Source organism: Pogona vitticeps, chromosome 4, assembly GCF_051106095.1.
Source record: "Pogona vitticeps strain Pit_001003342236 chromosome 4, PviZW2.1, whole genome shotgun sequence".
Taxonomy (NCBI): domain Eukaryota; kingdom Metazoa; phylum Chordata; class Lepidosauria; order Squamata; family Agamidae; genus Pogona; species Pogona vitticeps.
The window spans coordinates 76,420,705-76,440,812 of NC_135786.1; the positions used below are offsets into that span (position 1 = coordinate 76,420,705).

Below are 20,108 nucleotides of genomic sequence, written 5' to 3' on the forward strand. Positions count from 1 at the left end.
TGGTGGCATGAACCGATCTAAGCATCCTGTCCACATCCTCGGGTCGTAACAACTGAAACTCATCCAATAAATTATGACATAAATCCAGAGCACTGGACACAACCATAGGCTCTGCATCAACAGTGGAGTCCAACTTTTTGCGAATCTGAGCAAATTTTCCCTCAAAGTGTGTAACAAATTCATTACAACGAGCCACTGAGCAGTCCGGGACCTCCAACGAACCATTAGGCTGAAGAAGGTCCGGGACCACTTGAAAAAGCTCTGCTGGACAACACGCTGAGGAAGCAATACGACTGGAGAAATGCTGGCATTTCGCCAGCTGTTTCACCACAGAGTAGGCCTGATAATGGGCTCTAACCTGTGTTTGGTCATAGTCTCAACAATATTTCCTCAATCTGCACTCAAGCCATCTCCCCAACCATTTCATAGCCAGAAGCTCCTTTGTTTACCATGGAGCCATATAGGCTCTGCGGGCAAGGAGAGGGAGCCTAGGTGTGATCGTGTCAACTGCCTGGGCCATCTCCTTGTACCACAAAGCGACCTGGGCTTCGACAGGAGCGTCAACCTTATCAGCTGGAAACTCCCCTAGAACATTCAGGAATCCTTCAGGATCCATAAGTCTCCAGGGGTGGATCATTTTAATTGATCCAATCCAGGAACACCAGAGTTACCCAAGGTTGAGAACCAATGTAAGAATGGTAAGAACTCAGAATATCCTGACCTTCTAGCTATTGTATGTTTGCTGGTGAACATGCAATGATGCTTTTTCAAGTAAGTGCTCAGAACTGAATTTATGCAGGGAACTTTTGTTTCTCATTCTTTCCAGTACTTATTTGTGTCAGTGAAATCATATAAAACTCTTGGGTCTTATGGTTATGTTTACCCATCTACTCATATGTTTTGAGACTGCAAGCAGGATTCACTGAGGCACACCACTTTAGCTGTCCACAAAGTGAACATGTATGGTGGTTCAGAAGATTGAGGCAAACCATTAAACATTTTGCTTAGTAACTGCGAATGGATTGACACAGGAAACTATGAACCAGCTCTGACCTATAGAAAAGGTTAGGGTGGAAATAGCAGGTGCCTGCTTTGATAATTATTAGGACCTTCATATTCAGTGGGGCTGCTTCACAGATTTTGGAAATATGAATCTGTTCTGTCACAATAAGAAAAATGTTATGTGGCACTTTTAAGACTAATAAATATATTGTTGTATATTGTCTGCAAAGTAGCAAGATAGTATTTTAATATTATTCTGTATTGCCTAGATTTTGAGCTGAAATAGGTTAAATGAAAGAATGCCAAATGTGAATTAATTCTCCTTTTCACATGTTACAAAGGGAATTGTGTTTCCCTGCAAACAGCTATGAAAGATTTCTTATATCTGCACATGTGGACTGCTTTTGGCCGTTACAGCTCTAAATCACCCACTTTGTTTGTGACCAGATAATTGGTTCCAGACTTTGAATACCTTAGATCTTGTTCATAAAGCAAAATCACCTCAGTGTCTCTAAAGGAAACTGCATTGGTTGTCCTGCTCATGATGATACAATTACCAGAATCCTAATGGGTCTGTGAAGCATAAACTCAAAACTGTGTGACTAGTGTCTGTGATTGTTCTGGCTGGCTGTTTGATGCTTGGACATACCTAGCCCCCATAGTCAGTGACATACTCAGTTGAGCATCCAATTACATGACAAACAGCCAGAAAATAGTGAAAACTACTTGTACTGTTTCCCTTATATCTGTGGTATTTCACAATATGATTCTGGCCTATGGGCTATTACAGGGATGGGCAACCTGTGGCTCTTCAGATATTGTTAGATTGCAACTCTCATCAACTCTAACCAACAGAGACAATGATGAGGGATTATTGGAACTGCAATTCCTTTTTTTAAAAAATTCAAGTGTTATAATTATCTAATAGCTCCCCGGACAGAATTCTGGGAGTTTCTTCCCACAGATACACATCTGAATTTCAGTCACCTGGAACAGAGCCTGTCTTCCAGGCTGTCTTGGGCCTACTTCTTGTACAAACTTGAAACTCTTCCAGTGGTTCCCAGAAGGCATATATCTTTTTGGTGGTGCCCTATATAGAGCCTAATGAACTGCAAGACTACACTCCCCATAAAGACTGGTGCAGTTCCTTTTTTTTGTATAGAAAACAGGCCCAAAACTGCCTGAAAGATGGCTCCTCTTCCAGGAGTGAAATGCAGGTACATGTCTGTGTGCAAAAAACTCCCAAAGTTCTGCCTGAGAAATTCTTGGGAGTATTCTGGGAGCTGCAGTCCAAAAGGGAAAGAAAAAAAAAAGAATGACACACTTGTAAGTTGTAGAGCAATGAAGGTTTGGAGGGCCGCGAATTGTGCATCCCTGCTTTGTGGTGTGTAATGGAAAGTTGGTGTTATTTCAGCCATGTTAAGTAACTATTTGTTACCACCAAACTCAGGCTCAAGATTTTATTTTAATAGGTCATCTTCATACTGCCTATTTTTTATTTTAATTTGAAGAACTTTCTGTCAATGTTTAGACCTGAACTGGACGCATGTGATTCACCAGAAAAATATCCCCAGTTGTTTCATGTTCTGCTGGAGATAGAAATAGATTCTACTGACAGACAGACAGATCTGACTCCTCCATGGGAGAACTTCACAACGAAAGATATCAACCCAAGCATTCTTTTCTCATCGCACCAGGAGCAGCAGGACACCATTGCCTTGGCAGGTAAGACCACCATTATTTACGTTTTGAAATTTCTGCTTTTGCAAAAATACCAAGTTTTATCATTTTCAGTTTCACTCATTTTTGGTTTGGTTTCACTTTGTACATAATAGGCAGAGATTCTGGAGATGCACCACAAGACAACCTAAAGACTGCTGGACAGGGGGCATTCTTGTCATCTCTCAGTTGGCAAGGTATATAAGTAAGATCTTTGGAAATTCACCATCCACCTTCTTTCCTTTGTCTTATGTCTCTCTTCAAGGGAGCCTGAAGAATGCTGTAGAACAGTGGTGTCGAACTGTGGCCCTCCAGATGTTCTTGGCCTTCAACTCCCAGAAATCCTGGCCAGCAGAGGTGGTGGTGGTGAAGGCTTCTGGGAGTTGAAGTCCAAGAACATCTGGAGGGCCACAGTTCGACACCACTGCTGTAGAACATAAGCATTCCAGGTTCCACACAAAAGAACTGGACACTACACACCTAGAATTCACTGAGTTTATCTCTCTCTATGGTGCTTCGATCAGACCAAATCCTGATTGAAATTCTAATGTCAGGCTAATTTTGTTTTCCATCTTTGCATTTGGATGTTGTTGTTTTTTTAAAAATCACTTAAATGCAGGCTTGTTCTTTTTCCAGGTCTGTATTATAGTTTTCCTTTTGGTGTTGTGAGCATAATTTAAATTACTTGGATTGTGAATAATACCATCGATGATATTGTTTGCCTTAGTTAAGAAAAAAGCCCTTTTCTTCATGACTTGAGATTAGAAGATCAACAAAACAACTAGCTTATTTGAAGCTTTTAAAATTTATTGTTTAGATCAAAAGCCAGAGAGAAGCAGCTCCCACCCTAGCTCTGAGGACCGGGCAGCATTGGTGCATGAAGAAAGTGAGCAGTCAGATGATGAACTCTTATCCCTCTCCAGTCAGCACAGTAACACCAGCACAGAGAAGATCCATGGGCCACCAAAGCACAGCAAGAAGCATCAAGAGCCACCAGCCCCACCACCTCCAGAGGAGGTGGATCTTTTAGGTTTGGATGGCAGTCCTATGACCAAGAATTTCTCAGCAGCGCCCACTGCACCACCTTCTAATTCAGACTTGCTGAGTGATCTTTTTGGGGTTGGCAGTACTGGAGGACCAAGCCAAGCGGGACAGACAGGAGCTGAGGATGTCTTTCAGATGGGTGGAACTGGGTCTGCTCATTCCACACCACGACGGTCAGCAGCATCAGCATCTCCATCTTTGTCCCCAAGGGTAGGAGAAGGTAATATATATATATATATAATAGAATTGTGGCATTTGATTTTTTAAAAAGATATATTCATTTCTATGTAGTTGCAGTAAAACAGGATTCTCCCCCTGTGTCTGGAATCTCTTGTTTTAAGGGTCTGCTTGCAATAGTCATAAATCTTTGTTAAACCCTATTGCTTGTCTCAGTTGCAGTAGATTCACCTTAAGTTCAGTGGTAAGTCAATATTTACCTAAATCCCATCTGCTTTATGAGTTGCCTTTAACTGGGACTAACAAACTGACTTAGTTCATGCATAGGTTCCCAAACGTTTTTTGCCCTGTAGACCACTTGCTGACTTATTTGTTTTCCATAGACACCCTGCCTTCTGTAAAGCTTTGATACAAGTCTAAACTTGCACCCCCAATTTTTTTCCTCTGATTTGGACCCCCTGCAAGTCGAAATCGACCCCTGAGGGTCCGTATAGACCACTTTGGGAGTAACACTTGTAAGAACTGTGAACAGAAACAAAAAACCCTTCTCTTCCTCTTATCACTTAGTCTATGAAGGTGCTTCCATGCTGTTTTCGGTGGTTGATTCTGTCCCTCAATAGCAGCCTAAGTGCCCTGTCCTATAGCATTCAGGGCACTATTTGGGGTACATGTTAATGCAGTGGGGGTGGGTTCACAGGAACATTCACTTCAATGAATCTTTTCAAAATTTTAAGATCTGAGTGTTGTTCACAGTAGCGATAGGGGAGCCTCTATCCTGGGCTGCATCCTGCCACAGGACACTGTTTGAGCAGCTGAAGCAGGGAAAGGGTGCTGTGCTTTGCCTAGATGTGTGCAGATGAATATACCTGTGTATGAGTGAGGGGTCTCGCTCACTGACGGCATGCTTTCCACAGAAGGTCAGACAGGTCTGCAATACTTGGACTGAAAAAGGCTTCCTCGCCCAAAAATGCCTTCTTTTGTTCCTGCTCAATACCTTGAGTCATTCTAGTCACTTCATTTCCAGAAAGAACTGTGAAATCTGACACAGCAATCTCATTATTATTTACCTGGCTCAGATTTCAGCCTGGCACTGAGGGACCAGTGCCGCTTGTGACAGCATGGATGGGTTTTCAACATGCGATTGTAACTGCCTGTTTATTTTGGATTGTGTCCGCAAGTGTCCTTGATTACCACATGTTGGCAGACATCTGTGCCTCAACTCCCGGCTCACCCCATCAGCATGGGTTTGAGACAATTGTTTTTCTCACTCTGGTGGCCGTCATGTGAGTTTTTCCTACTCTAAGCTGGGCAACATGAACCATTAGGAAATTGCTGATTATGTTAAATGGACATTGTTGCTGCCTAGTTAATCACCATTCAGAGAAAGTACATGGATAACTGAAATCAACACATGAAATTAAGATCATACCGCGCAATACTTTTTTAATTACTGAATCCAGAGTAATACAACTTTTGAAGTGTATTGGTTGGCATCAATGATTATTTCCCAATATTTCAGTTCACCTAATACTTGCTCTTTTCTTTTGCCACCTGTTTCTTCAGATTTCTGCTATCTCCCACATTTTTCCTGTCCAGGTCCCTGCTTCTTATTCTTGCTCAGTCTTACTTCTTTCAGCCTTTTAAAACCAAGCTTTGAAGTAATTAGCTACAACAACTATCCCAGTTGCTTGTGAGTACTGGGACAGCCAAAGGTTACATAGAATTGTATCCTAAGATAGCAAGGAACTACTATTTCAGGTCTTGTAACAGTAGTTAATTGTGTTTAAAAAACAAAAAGAAAACACTTTCCAATATCTGTTTTTTTGAGATTATTTAGTACCTCTGTACATAGTGTAATTTTCCAAGCACACAAAGGGTGTGTTTCTTGATCCTAGGTGAAATGTGTCTTCCATCTAGACAATCATTAACAATCTTCACAAAAACTAATATATATATACTAGTGTTGCCAAAGTGCACCCTGAGTTAATGGAATTTTTGAAGATGTCACCACAAATGTTCAGGGCTGCTTTGCAGATATGCAGTTGGGTTTTTATTCTCCACCAAAATAATTGTACACTAATCTTCTAGCTTCTTCATAACTAACCTGTTTTTGGCTATCTTGTACATTCATTGAAAAACCAACAAAGACAGAAGGGAGGAATAAGATGAAACTATAGAAATACTAAGGGACTAAAGCTGGAAAAAAATCTCCACAGCGGTGCAACTAGTAAAAGAGGTACATAACCAATGGTGAAAATGAATAAGATTCAAAGAATAAATGATGAAGAATAAAACATCCCAGTACAAAATAAGAGTAATCTATCACTGATAACAGCAGCCTGTAAAAGCATGTCATATCTTCACATATGTTACTGCAAGACTTCTGGATAATGGAACCATATAAGCAAAGCCTATAAATTAATCTTCTATAGTTCTTGAAAACATACATGCAAACTCACTCTTAATAATGTACTGTACATTTTTTGGTGTTAAGTGCAGAAAAGTGAGCAATGAGACAGAACTGTTGGCCATTAAAAGAAGTCATGAAGTTCTCTGTAAAATGGGTGCATGCTTTTAAAAACAAATATTTGGCTTTTAATAACCCAAATACTTTGTTCTTGCAGCAACTGCCTTTGACCCATTTGGAAACAGTCCCAAGAAGCCTGCCCCAGATCTCCTAGGTTCTTTTCTTAGTTCATCAAATACCACCGCAGATCCCTTTCTTCAAGCAGCAAGGAGTCCTTCACCAACAGTACAAGGAGACCCGTTTAATATAGGTAGGAAACACATGGAAAGTTGCCTGTTTTGTCTTGAATTCTACCAAAATTTTGAGACAATAACATTCTTTACTGGAGATACAGATTATTCCAAGGTTATGTAAAACTGTTTCTTTTCTGGTTTTTAAATGGCTTTGTAGACCATAGTTATTCACAAGTCAGGTGCAATCTGTACCCTTTGAAATTAACAGTAACAACTTGCACACTCCTAATCATTCATGTGTCAGAGGAGACCTGTGAAAGGCAGGACTGGAGGAATCCCAAGCCAGAATTAAGATTGCCGGAAGAAATGTCAACAACCTCCAATATGCAGATGATACCACTCTGATGGCAGAAAGTGAGGAGGAATTAAAGAACCTCTTAATTAAAGAACCTCTTCTTGGGCTCCATGATCACTGCAGATGGTGACAGCAGCCATGAAATTAAAAGACGCCTGCTCCTTGGGAGGAAAGAGATGACAAACCTAGTCAGCATCTTAAAAAGCATAGACATCACCTTGCCGACAAAGGTCCACATAGTCAAAGCTATGTTTTTCCAGTAGCAATGTATGGAAGTGAGAGCTGGACCATAAAGAAGGCTGGCCACTGAAGAATTGATGCTTTTGAACTATGGTGCTGGAGGAGACTCTGGAGAGTCCCCTGGAGTGCAAGGAGATCAAACCTATCCATTCTGAAGGAAATCAACTCTGAGTGTTCACTAGAAGGACAGATCCTGAAGCGGAGGCTCCAATACTTCAGCCATCTCATGAGAAGAGAAGACTCCCTGGAAAAGACCCTGATGTTGGGAAAGTGTGCAGGAAGAGGAGAAGGGGACAACAGAGGACGAGATGGTTGGACAGTGTCATCGAAGCAACCAACGTGAATTTTACCCAACTCCGTGAGGCAGTGGAAGACAGGAGGGCCTGGTGTGCTCTGGTCCATGCGGTCATGAAGAGTCGGACATGACTTAATGACTAAACAACAACAACATGATTATCTCTCTTAGAGACAAGAGACACTGACAGAACGACATGCACATATGAGATTGCACACAGAGATTGAGCTATTGAACAAAAAAAGCAAAACCACAAAATCATTATACAACTAGACTCTCAGGAGGCTGTAGTTATTCTGACATTTTGGGCCTAGTGTCGTTCACAATATTTAAAAACTTAGCAACATTAAGATCAAATGGACTGTTCTGATTATATATGATTATCAATTTTCTGCATCAGAAAAAAGGTTCCTTTCCTAGAAGGTCTTGAAAAACAGCTGCATTATATGAAGAATAAGTGGCTGCTGTTTAGTTATCACATTCATAATTAATGAATTGGATCCTGACTTGATTTGAGAAGTTCCATCAATTTAGTGGATGTACTGTAATTGTAATTTAGTCCAAAAATATGTTGTTATTTCCTATAATGATATTTCCTGGAAAGACTGTGTCTTTTTCCATAGGATGTGAATACAACTGTAATCCTGTACAACAGGGATGTGGAACCTGTGCCCCCCCCTCCTTCCAGTCCTTCCAGGAAGACCAGTATTCTGGGATGTTAATAACTGTGGCCTTCTGCTACAGGTTCCCCATCACTCTTTACACATTAGTATTGGATAAAAGCTGGTTGAACTCTGTGGCATGTGCTTCTAAATCAGCTCCCATTGCATGGGCTGTGTGGCATCAATATGCTTTACCTATTATTTATTTAATTTACTTAAAATATTTATTCACCACCCATCTGCCCACCAAGACAAGTAAAATCACAACAAAGACAGATTAAAAACATTCAGAAAGAGATTTAGAATTTAGTATTAGATTTCTCCCCCTCAACCTACCCAATCCTACTAAACGCCTTTTGAAACAATGCAGTTTAAACTCCTTGCCAGAGGCTGAATGGGGATGGAACCAGCCTAACATCCCTTGAAAGAAAGATCCACAGTTATGGTTCTGCTAACAAGAAAGATTTTTTACATCTTATTTAAAGAGGATTTATACACATATATCTAAAATCACTGTCTACTATGATTGTATCTGAGGGCTGTGGGCCATTTACCTCTCTCCTGAAGTTTAGTATTCAAAGTGTGTTTATATTTTCCATTAGGTTGCAAGCCTCATGCATTATTACTTTCAGGATAACAGGCTTGGAAAATCCACATGTACTAATTTCATGATAAAATGAGTATCTGTGTAAGTCTATTGCCAGACTTACAAAATGAAAAATGTATATTTTGCTCATAGAGGACTCTTATCACCTTCCGTAACTGCACAATCCTATATATTTCAGATAAAACATAAACTTTTCCACTGTGAGATTCAGCAGCTGTGAACCTTCACAAAATGTTTGGGTGATAACTTGCAAAATTCTTTAAGCTTATGGGAGTTTTAGACAAAAAACATCTGAAGATCTACAGCTGCCTTAAGTGCTGTTAATTTTTTTCTTTCTATGAATATCACTTTTGATTTTTTTTTGGTTCTTCTTCTCCCTAAAGTATGTTAATAGGCAGTAATATTTTGTTTTAGGTACTTCTAGTACACCAAGTGTTTCCATTCAGCCAGATGTTTCAGGGGACTGGGAATGGCCTGGCAAATCAGGTTTGTCTCAAAACTGTTTCTAATTTGTTGGAGATGATGAAGTGTATGAAGGGTGTTCCTTCTGGCTAGGAATGTTTCTCACTTGTGTTCACATAGTCCATTAGAAACCTAGGTAAGAACACATGCAGGTATCTTCACAACCAGGGATAGATAGCTAGGTCCTCTCGAGATGCTTCCTTCCCATAAATGTCCATTAGTGTGTGGAATATGGGAATTGTAGTCTAAAGGTTGGTGGAAGTTGATTGTCTGCCTTTGTTTTAAAATCTACCTGAAAGAAACTAAAGAGGGGTTTTGTTATTACATTGAATACACATAATGCCAATTAAAGTTACCAAGGAGTCTTGATAATCATCACCCTCAGCTGTCACTATATTTTCAAAGCATGTACATGAAATGAAAATACAATGTTTTAATGTTGTGACTGACTTGGTTTTCAAAAACAAAGAGAATCCTATGCAGAGCAAAACATTTCAAGCAGGCTCAGCTCAAAGATTTTACAGAAGTTTGAATGAAAAGTAAAATGAATGTTTTAAATGTTCTGAAAGAGTTTCACAAGGATTTTTATGCCTACCTAGATATGTCTAACAGCTTGCATGTCATTTGCCTTAGCATGTTCCTCAAGTTGCTAGTTAGATTTTCATCATTCTCAAAAGCCATTTCAGAGCAGATGAACAAAGTTAAATCCTTTAGTATCTGTTCATTTGATGGCAAAATTTAATGAGGAGCAGCCAAAGGCATTTCCATTCCCAAAATGCTTTGACAAAAGTGATCTGGTTAGCTGCTGGCACCTTCCCAAGGCTCCTTCTGGAATGCAACATCTGAGTAAGCTTCAAAGCACTGTTTAATAATCTCCATATCTCAACTTTTTCATTGGTTTTCTATATGTTGAAAGCTAACCAGTATATGCAACATGTGGTCATCGAGATTATAGTTTATAACATTGCTTTTTTGCTTTTCAGGTGGCCTAGGTAAGGGGAGCAAATCAGCTGCTACCAGCCCTACAGGATCAGTGCATAGCACTCCTACGCATCAAGCCAAACCACAAAGCCTGGATCCTTTTGCTGACTTGGGGGCTCTTGGAGCCAATCTAGCAGGTTAGGTTAAATATGATAGCTGAGTGGAAAGATAGATAATCTGTAGTGCATTTTACATTGGGCAATATAAGGGTGAGGTTAGGGAGGGACTTCCTAGCAAAGAGACTTGACACTGTAGGGTACTGTAGCTTGTCCAAGGCTAAAAACATGCTGCAGAGAAAGCCATAATTAGTACATTGAAATAATAAATTTAGGAATTGGGACTTTGTTCTCCCCTCTCCATGTTCCCCTGTAGATACTCATCCATGTGATCTTTCATTTTTGTCACTGAAATGTGGGATCCCGTCTTCGACACTGAAAATCATCTCCATAAAGTCAACATTGTAACTTCAATTTGCTACATGTAATGTTAATAAACACAATCTAGGGATGAAATGGATATAGGTAAAAGCATGAAGATGAATTAAAACAGAACAAAATATAGGAAGGTGCTTTGGTTTATTTTGCAAACAAAAAGTCACATTTTTGAATGCTTTTTCATTCTTTCCTTAAAGGAAAAGATAGGAAGGATTTTCCTATTAAAATTGTCCCCTGCTATTTACTGCTTCCTACGCCTAAATGCTGTACTGGCTCTGGAATTAGGTATCCGGCTCCCCTCTGCTGGCTTTCTGAGGCTGTGCAGGGTCAAAATGTGAAATGCGTCCGATGTCACGTAGCGTGGCTCCTTGTGGATCTTGCTATATAGAGAGAGCTATTTTATTTTTTCCTTACAGAAGGCATTTTATAATTTAAAAGATACAAAAACAGAATATGCAAGATTGAGAGACTTGATTTTTTAAAATGGGTAATTTTTAGTAATGTGAATTTTCTGTTTTATTTATATTTTGAAAATTTTCCTATATCACTTATATCACTTCAACTAATTATAGTGACATAGTGGCTGTTGTAAAATGGGTCTATATGGGAGTAACAAAACAGAGTTTATTTGTTTCAAAATAAATAAATAAATAAAGGAAGTTAGTTAGTTAGTTAGTTAGTTAGTTAGTTAGTTAGCTAGCTAGCTAGCTAGCTAGCTAGTTCACTGACAAGGGCACGTGCCACTGGCCTTCTCCTCACAACCTGGTATGCTTTTCATACAAGGAAATGTTTAGATCATGTATCTTGATATTGATTGGGTAAACTCAACTTGATCTGATTTAGAAATGTCAGCCTGCCAGTGGAAGAGATTAAATCCATTCCTTGCCCCAAAATTTATATTTGTCTCTCTCTGTGTGTCTCTCTCTCTGTGTACACTTGTATGTATATACACATACATATATATGTATATGTGTGTGTGTCAAAATATATGCAGACACACAACCCTTGTGGCAGAGAATGTAATGTATTCTGGAATACGATGCTCTCCAGTATGAATAGTCTTCGATGCAGCGATTTCAATGTATGCAATATACGAAGCATATTTTTTGCCTGCCTTCGCTTCATTACTATTTAAATGTTTTAATTCTAATAGTTCCCTCCTGCCAAAAAACCCTCTGTAATTAAGTGTTTTGATAATAAGAATACAAAACTTGACACAGATATAAAATCTAGATACAGCTGGAATTCAGACAGCACTGTGTGCTCACCAAAAGTGTTTCATTTCTACCTGGAGGTTTTAGTGCCTTCAAATTTTGATTGCATTTCCCTGCCTTACATTAGATACCGCTCTAAAAGCTCCTCCTGCCTTCAGGAATAGAACAAATTGAATTGTTTTGGCACACAGCATGAAATCAATATTCATCTCTGAATAGTTATTACGGTTAAGCTATAGATACACTAAAGTATAGACTCCAGGACTCATTTTCTTGAGCAGGATAATTAAAGTGCAGTGCTTTGCTTTGATGTTTCAGGTTGTCCTTCTTTTGCCAGCAAGCCCAGTACACCTACAGGACTAGGTGGAGGTTTTCCTCCTATGGGATCACCCCAGAAACCCTCTCCTCAGCCGATGGGTGGTGGCATATGGCAACAGGGCACTGGATACCCCTGGCCACAATCACAGACCAAGCCCCAACAAAGCATGCCACATTCCTCTCCACAAAACAGGCCTAACTACAATGTGAGCTTTTCTTCAGTGCCCGGTGGCCAAAATGAACGTGGAAAAGTATCAGGAAGTTCTGGTAAACCAATTTGTTTTAATATTTTGCATTTGTCTCATAAAATGGATGCAAGGCTGTTCAGTGTGACAAAAAAGTAGATGTCCAAGCTGAAAAGTTTCAGTCAGCTGTTCTTTCATATTAGCAGATATTCCTGTTCTAGGAACAGAAAGACACAATCACAGATAAGGGGCTGCTCCTGACAAGAGCAGGCCTGCTTTGGCTCTCATGGAAACTTCGTCTCTCATGTATTAAAATTCTTTTGAGAGGCAAAATTTCCCTCTTTTCAGACAGTCATGTTTCCATGATCAAAGAGATGATGAAGGGAAAGGGCTAGCGCATGCCCCTAAATGCAAGTGAGCTCCACATGTTTTAAAGCCTGACTGAATAGGGCTAGAATCTTCTGCATCTTATCAGAAGCTGTGAGCATCTTACTGGGTATTCTGAACAAACAATTAGAAGACACAAACTTTTGCTTTTCACTGTTGTTGCGTTGAGTGAACTACTTAACTGCTGCGTGAATTTAAGCCCAAAATGACCAAACAAAACTTTTTAAACTCACTTGAGAAATCCTGCACTTACATAGTGAGTTTAGAATGGATTACATGCTAAGAGCCAAACTACGTATTATGTAGGAGATATGCAACTGAATCCTAGTCCTGTATTTCTCAGTGAGAAGCTTCCGTTGACGTGCCATTTTATGGTTCATCCTTGTGCTCACAAATGCAGAACTGCTGGAGAGACTGTAAAACACTTTTGTCCTCTGTTAAAGCTGTACAGTTTTTTTAAAAAACCCACAATACATTCTTTAGTCTGAATTGTATGTACTGCAAGGCGTAGCGTTCGCCCCTTGTGCCCCTTGCCGTACCTCCAAACACAGAGCACACGAAGGCAAACTACTACTCCTTTTTACTCCGCTGCCACCAGTTGCTCACTAAATCAACATTAATTATGAAAGGATGAAGATGCGGCTCCAGACTTCACTGTCTTTTAAATAAAACATTTTTATTGATCACAGATCTCTGAATATTAATCATAAGTAACTTCTATTATCATCAATCACAACCTTTTATTTGTTATTACAGTTCATATTCACTTTTCACTCTAATCACACCTCAGATCTCCCAAATATCACACTTTATCTCCTTCTCTACTCTCTCACTCTCTCTCACCGACTCTGACTCTCTCTGACTCCGGCTCTTTATTACATATCTCTCGGCTCCGCCTCTCAGCAACATTAACCTGTAATATGAATATTCATAGCTACTTAACATAATAAGGGTGAATGCTACACAAGGCTTCGGTGTAATATGGCATTTCGATCTCTCTGTGTCAAGAATAATACTAAACTCTCTGAATTTGTTTGTTTGTTTGTTTCTTTGTCTGTCTGTCTGTCTGTCTATCTATTGGTCACCAAGATTCCAAACCCAAAGTTTCTGCTGATTTTGAGGACCTTTTATCTGGACAAGGTTTTAATGCCCATAAAGACAAAAAGGGTCCAAGAACAATAGCAGAAATGCGGAAAGAAGAAATGGCCAAGGAGATGGACCCTGAAAAGTTAAAAGTAAGCTGCATATATGGGTAGCTTAATACATAATTTAAGATTTTGTCCTGTTTGCTCTGAAAAATAATTTACTATTTAACACTTCAGAGGCACTTTAGGATGCAAAATGATGTTTGTAAAATGAGAACACTGTGGTATATTTTCAGACTGTATAGAGTGTCTGCTTGTATTCTTACCTCTTTTGAAAATATAACATCTGCATGAAGACACTTGTAGTACAAAAGGGGAACAGAGGCAGGAGAAAGTCTCTATTGCTGACAGAGATCCTATTGTTTCAGGAAAATAATGTGGGGGGAAAGTTGGAACAACTCCAGAACTCAGTACAGGTCCAAATTAATTTGTGCTTCTCTCATTCTTTCCAAAGACTATACAGTATCTGGCTGTAGGAGGAATACCTGAGGATTTAATCCAGTTTGTGTTTTAAAGTAGTATGATCCTCATTTTCCAGACTTACGTGTGGATCAAAACGCAGCTGTCAGTCAAATACGTATTAAAATAAATATTTTTTAGAATCAAAAGCACATCAAAAAGACTTATTCATGTGGATTTAACAAAGTGTACCACCATACAGAAACAGGATTAAATGGTGTTATGAATGAACACATACAGAACAAATATGGAGCAAAAACAGATTAATTCGGCCATTCTCAGGTAGTGGAGGACAGCTTGCATGGTCTAGTCTTTAGCCTGGTTGATCATGAGGAAGGGGAGAAGATGATGTTCTAAGATGATGGTGATAATGATAGCTACATGCATATTCCGAATTAATAGTTTGTCTTGTGGTTTGGCTCTATATAGATCCTTGAATGGATTGAAGGAAAGGAGAGAAACATAAGAGCATTGTTATCCACAATGCATACGGTGCTATGGGAAGGGGAAACAAAGTGGAAACCAGTCAGCATGGCAGACCTTGTAACTCCAGAGCAAGTAAAGAAGGTTTATCGGAAAGCAGTACTTGTTGTTCATCCCGATAAAGTAAGTGATGGATGGTATTTGTTAAATGAACCTCTTCCCTAAGCAGTATGCTAATTTATGGCTGGCATCAAGATCTACTTCTATATTTTCCTCTCAGGAATTGATCAAAAGATTTTTGTCACTGCTATATTCCACACAGAATGAACTCAAGACATCTTGATGCCCAGGCAAAGGACATGGCCTCCTCATACCCATTCCCTACACAGAGGCTGACTTCAATAGGGCTGGGCTGGCATTTCACTGCACCCAAGCATAACAAGCTAGCTGAGGGGTCAAACCACAAGCCAGGTGGCACACCCAACTTTGTCTCCATTATCTTGCCTCTGTTCCCTGAGCCTTAGCATCTGCTGCCTGAAGTGGCTGCCTAATGATAGTGCCAGCCCTGGTTCCTTTGGAAATCTTTGATTAATGGTGGTGTGTTTTTGCTGGGGAAAAGCTTATGTTGAGTGTCATTCAAACATGATGGGATGTAGACAATGTCTATATTTCTCAAAAAAAAAGCACAATATGTAGTGTTTTAATTTTAGCCAACTCAAGTCAAGTGGTTTTTGAGTCATTTCCTGCGTTCCCACTGGGTAATTGAAATGCTTCCTTTCAAAAGCATCTGTAAAGTTCCCAATGGGGCTTAAGTCAATTAAGAAAACAGTATGCTAAAATAAATAGCCCTCTGGTGGACATTTATTTTAACTTGCTTTCTAAGAAAGTAATGAGTCAGAGGAAAATAAATACACACTCTGGCATTCATTGTGTAAATGTGAAACTCAGCATGGTTTTTAATGCAGGTCATATCCCATGTTTCTTGGCTGTGTGACCAGGCCCTGAGTTACAGAAAGATGTGAAATTAGGTTACAACTAGTGGGTGGGTGGGTGGGTGGGAGGAAGGGAGCAGCAAACTGAACTGAAGATAAACCTTTCAATTATAATGATCAAACAATTTATAATGACCATACAATGAAATCTATCAAACTACCCAAGGTTAAATGCTGCAAAAATGTGTGGATAGGTCACAAAAATGCATGACTTATTGCTTTTGACAAATAGGCAACCAAACTTTACAGCAAATTAGCTTATGAATAACTAATAGGAAGGCTGAGAGGATAGCAAACACCTTTTGAGGGCTAGTGATCCTTGCAGATTGGCATCAAAGGCTTGTGCTGGCCTCACAATCTATTATGCAATATATCTAAAATATGTCTTGACTCTCATGTGGACAAAGGAGTCTTTAAGCTGATTTAAATATATTGGACATATATTTTCCTGTTCTACATGGTGAGCTGCCTCATTCTTGAAAGACAGGTAAGAAATCTATTGCATAATTAAGTATCTTGTTTCTCTCTCTCTTTCCCTCTAGGCTACAGGACAGCCATATGAACAATATGCAAAGATGATTTTTATGGAGCTCAATGACGCCTGGTCAGAATTTGAAAACCAAGGCCAAAAGCCCTTGTATTAGCCCATCTTCTCAGACATTGCTGTAGACCCGTGCTAGTGCTCGTATAGTTCCTTGCCACAAGATTTTCACAGCTGAACTGGTTATCTGGCTGGAAGTGTGAACATGAGAAAACTAGCCCAAATGTTAAAACCTTTCCTTGCGGAAAGGGGGAAAAATATGGAGGCTGCTATTTATGTATGCCATGAATTACAGTTACAAAGTGGGAGCTCTTGGGATTAACCTATTAGCGTTCTTTCAGGTTTAAACAGGGTAGGTAAGGAGGCGTTCTCGCAAAATGGGATTGTTTGTCTTGAAATGTGAAGTGAAATGGACAATGTTCTCTTCCTTTTGGACTCAGCACCATTAGGGACATGGCTTTGTCTGGAAAGTTTGTATCCAGGACAAACTTTCTCAGAAGGAAAGGATGTTTGTTCAGATCCAGCTTTTATCTGTACACTATCTGTCATAATAATTTGACCCTTCAATTACGTCATGGAGTATGTTTTTGAATCTAACAGCTAAGCAACTGGTTGTATTCTCTGGCAACTTACTGCTGCCTTAAGCATAGTACTGTATTTTATGTTTCAGACAAGCAGGTAACATACATTTTACACTAATGTACAATTGGGGAGAGTTTCCTTAAATGATTCTGTTATGCAGGCAGAAGCCTATTTGAAAACGATACCTACATCAACAGAACAGAGTTGACTGCTGAGCGTTTGAAAAAGTAAATGTGTGAATCAATATCTTGCAAAAGCTTTAAAAAATTCCCAGCTAAAGTAATGCCCTACACCTATAATGCCCTGCACTCTAAACACAGGTGACTCCTTTCTTTCCTTATGAAGTGATTCCTACCTAACTTATTCAGTTTGTTTAAATGCAATCAAATATCCAGTGTCCCCCAAAGCATTTGTGAACGCAAGCTGATGTTACTGTAGGTAATTAATGACATTAATTTAACAAAATAAAAAAAAAACACTTACCTTGAAAAGATACACTGGCCCGGTAAGCAATAATTTTGATATATTCACATGGCGGTATCCATAAAGGTAAAATAAAAGTATATCCTGCCTCATCTTCTCACAAAACTAATTTTACATACCATTTTGCAATGTTTCTCCTTTAGCAGAGAAATTTGTAAATGCAGTTTTATTTACTGATATTCTCTGAATGAAACCCAGTGTCTCAGGCATGAAAAGGATTACTATTACGTACTCTTTCCCCTTCTGGCAGTTGACATGAAGTCAACGTGCACTCATAGTCATGTAGGGTGGGGTTGTCTTTTAGGAAGGCCACTAAGATTAAGGTGAGGATGGTTTTAAAAACAAGGTATTTTCCATATGCTTGAAGGCATGATGGCACTGGAGTCCCATCACAGAATCGATCCCATTATGCATCCTGTTTCCTGATGGAGTTATTTAATGGTAGATGCAAAAGCCACTGTGTGATGGGGGAAAATGGTCATTGATATTTTCACTAGGTAGCTAGTGGATGGGTAGAAAAGTTTCCACATGCGTTCTTAAAGGGAGAAATATCTAAGTGATGTGAAAATCTTTTGTCAAATTGATGTTTTTTAAGACAATCTGTTTTTCTGTTGTCCTCCTTTTCTAGCGAGAAAAACCCTTTCTCCAGATACAGCATGTCAACCAGCCTACATTTATTTTTATATTTAAATGCCATCTTTTTGTTGTATTGATCCTTTATTTATTGCCATTTACTGCCGATGTGGAACAAAACACCAAGCTCTCCTTTTTATATTATAAAAACATTAAGATGTTTCAACAGCTATAACAAACTGGATGTTATTTATTAACATATTATGAAATGTTTTGATCAAGTATGTGCTTGTCTATTAAAAACATTTTGGAATGTGAATCCTCTTTTGGTGACTTGTTTTCCTCTTACATTCGCATTCATACCATGTGAACAATGTTTATGATCTATAAATGGATTTAATTAATGTAGCACACATGTTCAAAAATACCAAAAAGTCATTAATGGAGTACAATAGACTTAACTGTGTTTTCAAAAGGCCTTGAATATCAGTTTTCACCAACTACAACATGAAAGTACAGTGGTGCCTCATATAACGAGCACCCCGTTTAATGATGAATCTGCATAGCAATGGCTTTTTTGCCATCGCTTTTGCGATCGCATTGCAATATTGCCTCTGAAGGACCGCTCCCGCTGCTCAGCTGGGGAAAAATGCTGGCGGTGGCCTCGGAAGGACCCTTCGGAAGGGTCCTTCTGAGGCCACGGCAGGCATTCCCCTTCGGAGGGGGCATTTTCCCCGAGCTGAGCAGGAGCCCTGCCGCTCAGCTGGGAGAAAATGCCGGCATGGCCCCATTTTCAGCCAGCTGATTGGCGGTTCCAAAATGGCCACCGGCTGTGTTGCCTCGCTTTAGAGGCACCGAAAATGGCCACCCCTATGGAGGATTTCCGCTTAGCGGTGAGTTTCCCCCCACAGGAAAGCATTAAACAGGGTTTAATGTGTTCCTATGGGGTTTTTTGCCCCGTATAGCGACGATTTATCCGGAACGGATTATCGTCGCTATGCGGGGCACCACTGTATCACCTCATTCAGTAAAACACTTGTCCACCTTGGGGTGTGTTTAATAGTATGTGAAAGTGAGACCTGCCATGTGTCAAAACACTTTCCCCTCCTTTTACTTTTTAATCATATCTGGTCATTACAGAACTTGTCAATGATTAAAAACACTTGTTTTGTTTTTGGTAAATATACAATATACACAATGAACTGAATTGTGGCTGGTCTTAAAAAAGCAAATATTAAAACAGGCGCAAAGAACTCATTCCATTCTATTTGTACTTTATCCTTCATAGAGAAAGAAAAGTTCAAGTAGTAAAACAGTGCAATAATCTGAGGCAATTATTCTGCAGGTACAAGAGGACATTACTGAGTCTCACAATATACCAGAGTGGCAAAATCAAACTCATTTGCAAGCACATTAAACACAGTAGGGCATTTCTTGCTGCAGATTTCTGCATATATGCAGCATGTGTGTCCATGTTCAAGTGAAAGGCCTTCAGTTTATACACTGAAATGCACAGGCAGACTGTGAAGGAGAACTGAAAGAGGAGAGTGTGCCAAGAAATCATGTTAACAGAATCAAAGGGGGCGGGGGACAAATGAGATGAAAGGGAATGTGATAAAAGAGGAAAGGGTTAAAACAGAGGTCTGTCTAGTGGAGGAAGGGAAAGAAAAGGGGGAGGAGTTAAAGTTTGATGTGTGGGAAGAGGAAATAAAAGAAGGAACAGGAGAGAGTCTTTAGTGTGCCCAGATTCCCGAATAGAGAGAACCGCCTAAAAGGGTCCTTTGACTAGATAAGCGGGGTATAAATGCAATATAAATAAATAAATAAATAAATAAATAAATAAATAAATAAATAAATAAATAAATAAATAAATAAATAAATACAAGCGATCATGTAGTCTCTTAGAGGATTTTCCTAATTTGAAAGTGGGAGGTTTGCTGCCTGACCCGATGCTGAAGGAAGATGCGGTGACCATCACAGAAACAACAGAATGGACGGTAGCTGTGTTCTCCAGAGGGGCTGGTTGTTCGAAGAAGGTGGTGCGTCCAGATTCCACCTTCAACAAGTCTACACCCGAGGGCTCACCAACCGTGTTGTGGCATAATTTGTGCCGTCAGGAGTGTGCCCC

At 39.6% G+C, this 20,108-nt stretch overlaps 1 protein-coding gene across 15 annotated transcripts in view; it reads left to right on the plus strand.

The window, feature by feature from the left end:
- Positions 1-18,299, plus strand: part of DNAJC6 (DnaJ heat shock protein family (Hsp40) member C6) — a 70,115-nt gene extending 51,816 nt beyond the window's left edge. For 4 of the 15 annotated variants that reach the window (XM_078392955.1, XM_078392956.1, XM_020806076.3 and 1 more), the window contains exons 10-19: positions 2,534-2,727; positions 2,838-2,918; positions 3,539-3,985; positions 6,567-6,719; positions 9,216-9,287; positions 10,247-10,381; positions 12,211-12,477; positions 13,872-14,017; positions 14,816-14,992; positions 16,344-18,299. In XM_078392955.1, coding sequence (XP_078249081.1) covers positions 2,534-2,727; positions 2,838-2,918; positions 3,539-3,985; positions 6,567-6,719; positions 9,216-9,287; positions 10,247-10,381; positions 12,211-12,477; positions 13,872-14,017; positions 14,816-14,992; positions 16,344-16,445 — 1,774 coding nt within the window. In that variant the 3' untranslated portion in view covers positions 16,446-18,299. The remainder of the gene's footprint in view (positions 1-2,533; positions 2,728-2,837; positions 2,919-3,538; positions 3,986-6,566; positions 6,720-9,215; positions 9,288-10,246; positions 10,382-12,210; positions 12,478-13,871; positions 14,018-14,815; positions 14,993-16,343) is intronic. The other 11 variants (XM_078392957.1, XM_020806078.3, XM_078392949.1 and 8 more) reach the window with 5 other exon arrangements.
- Positions 18,300-20,108: the final 1,809 nt, after the last annotated feature.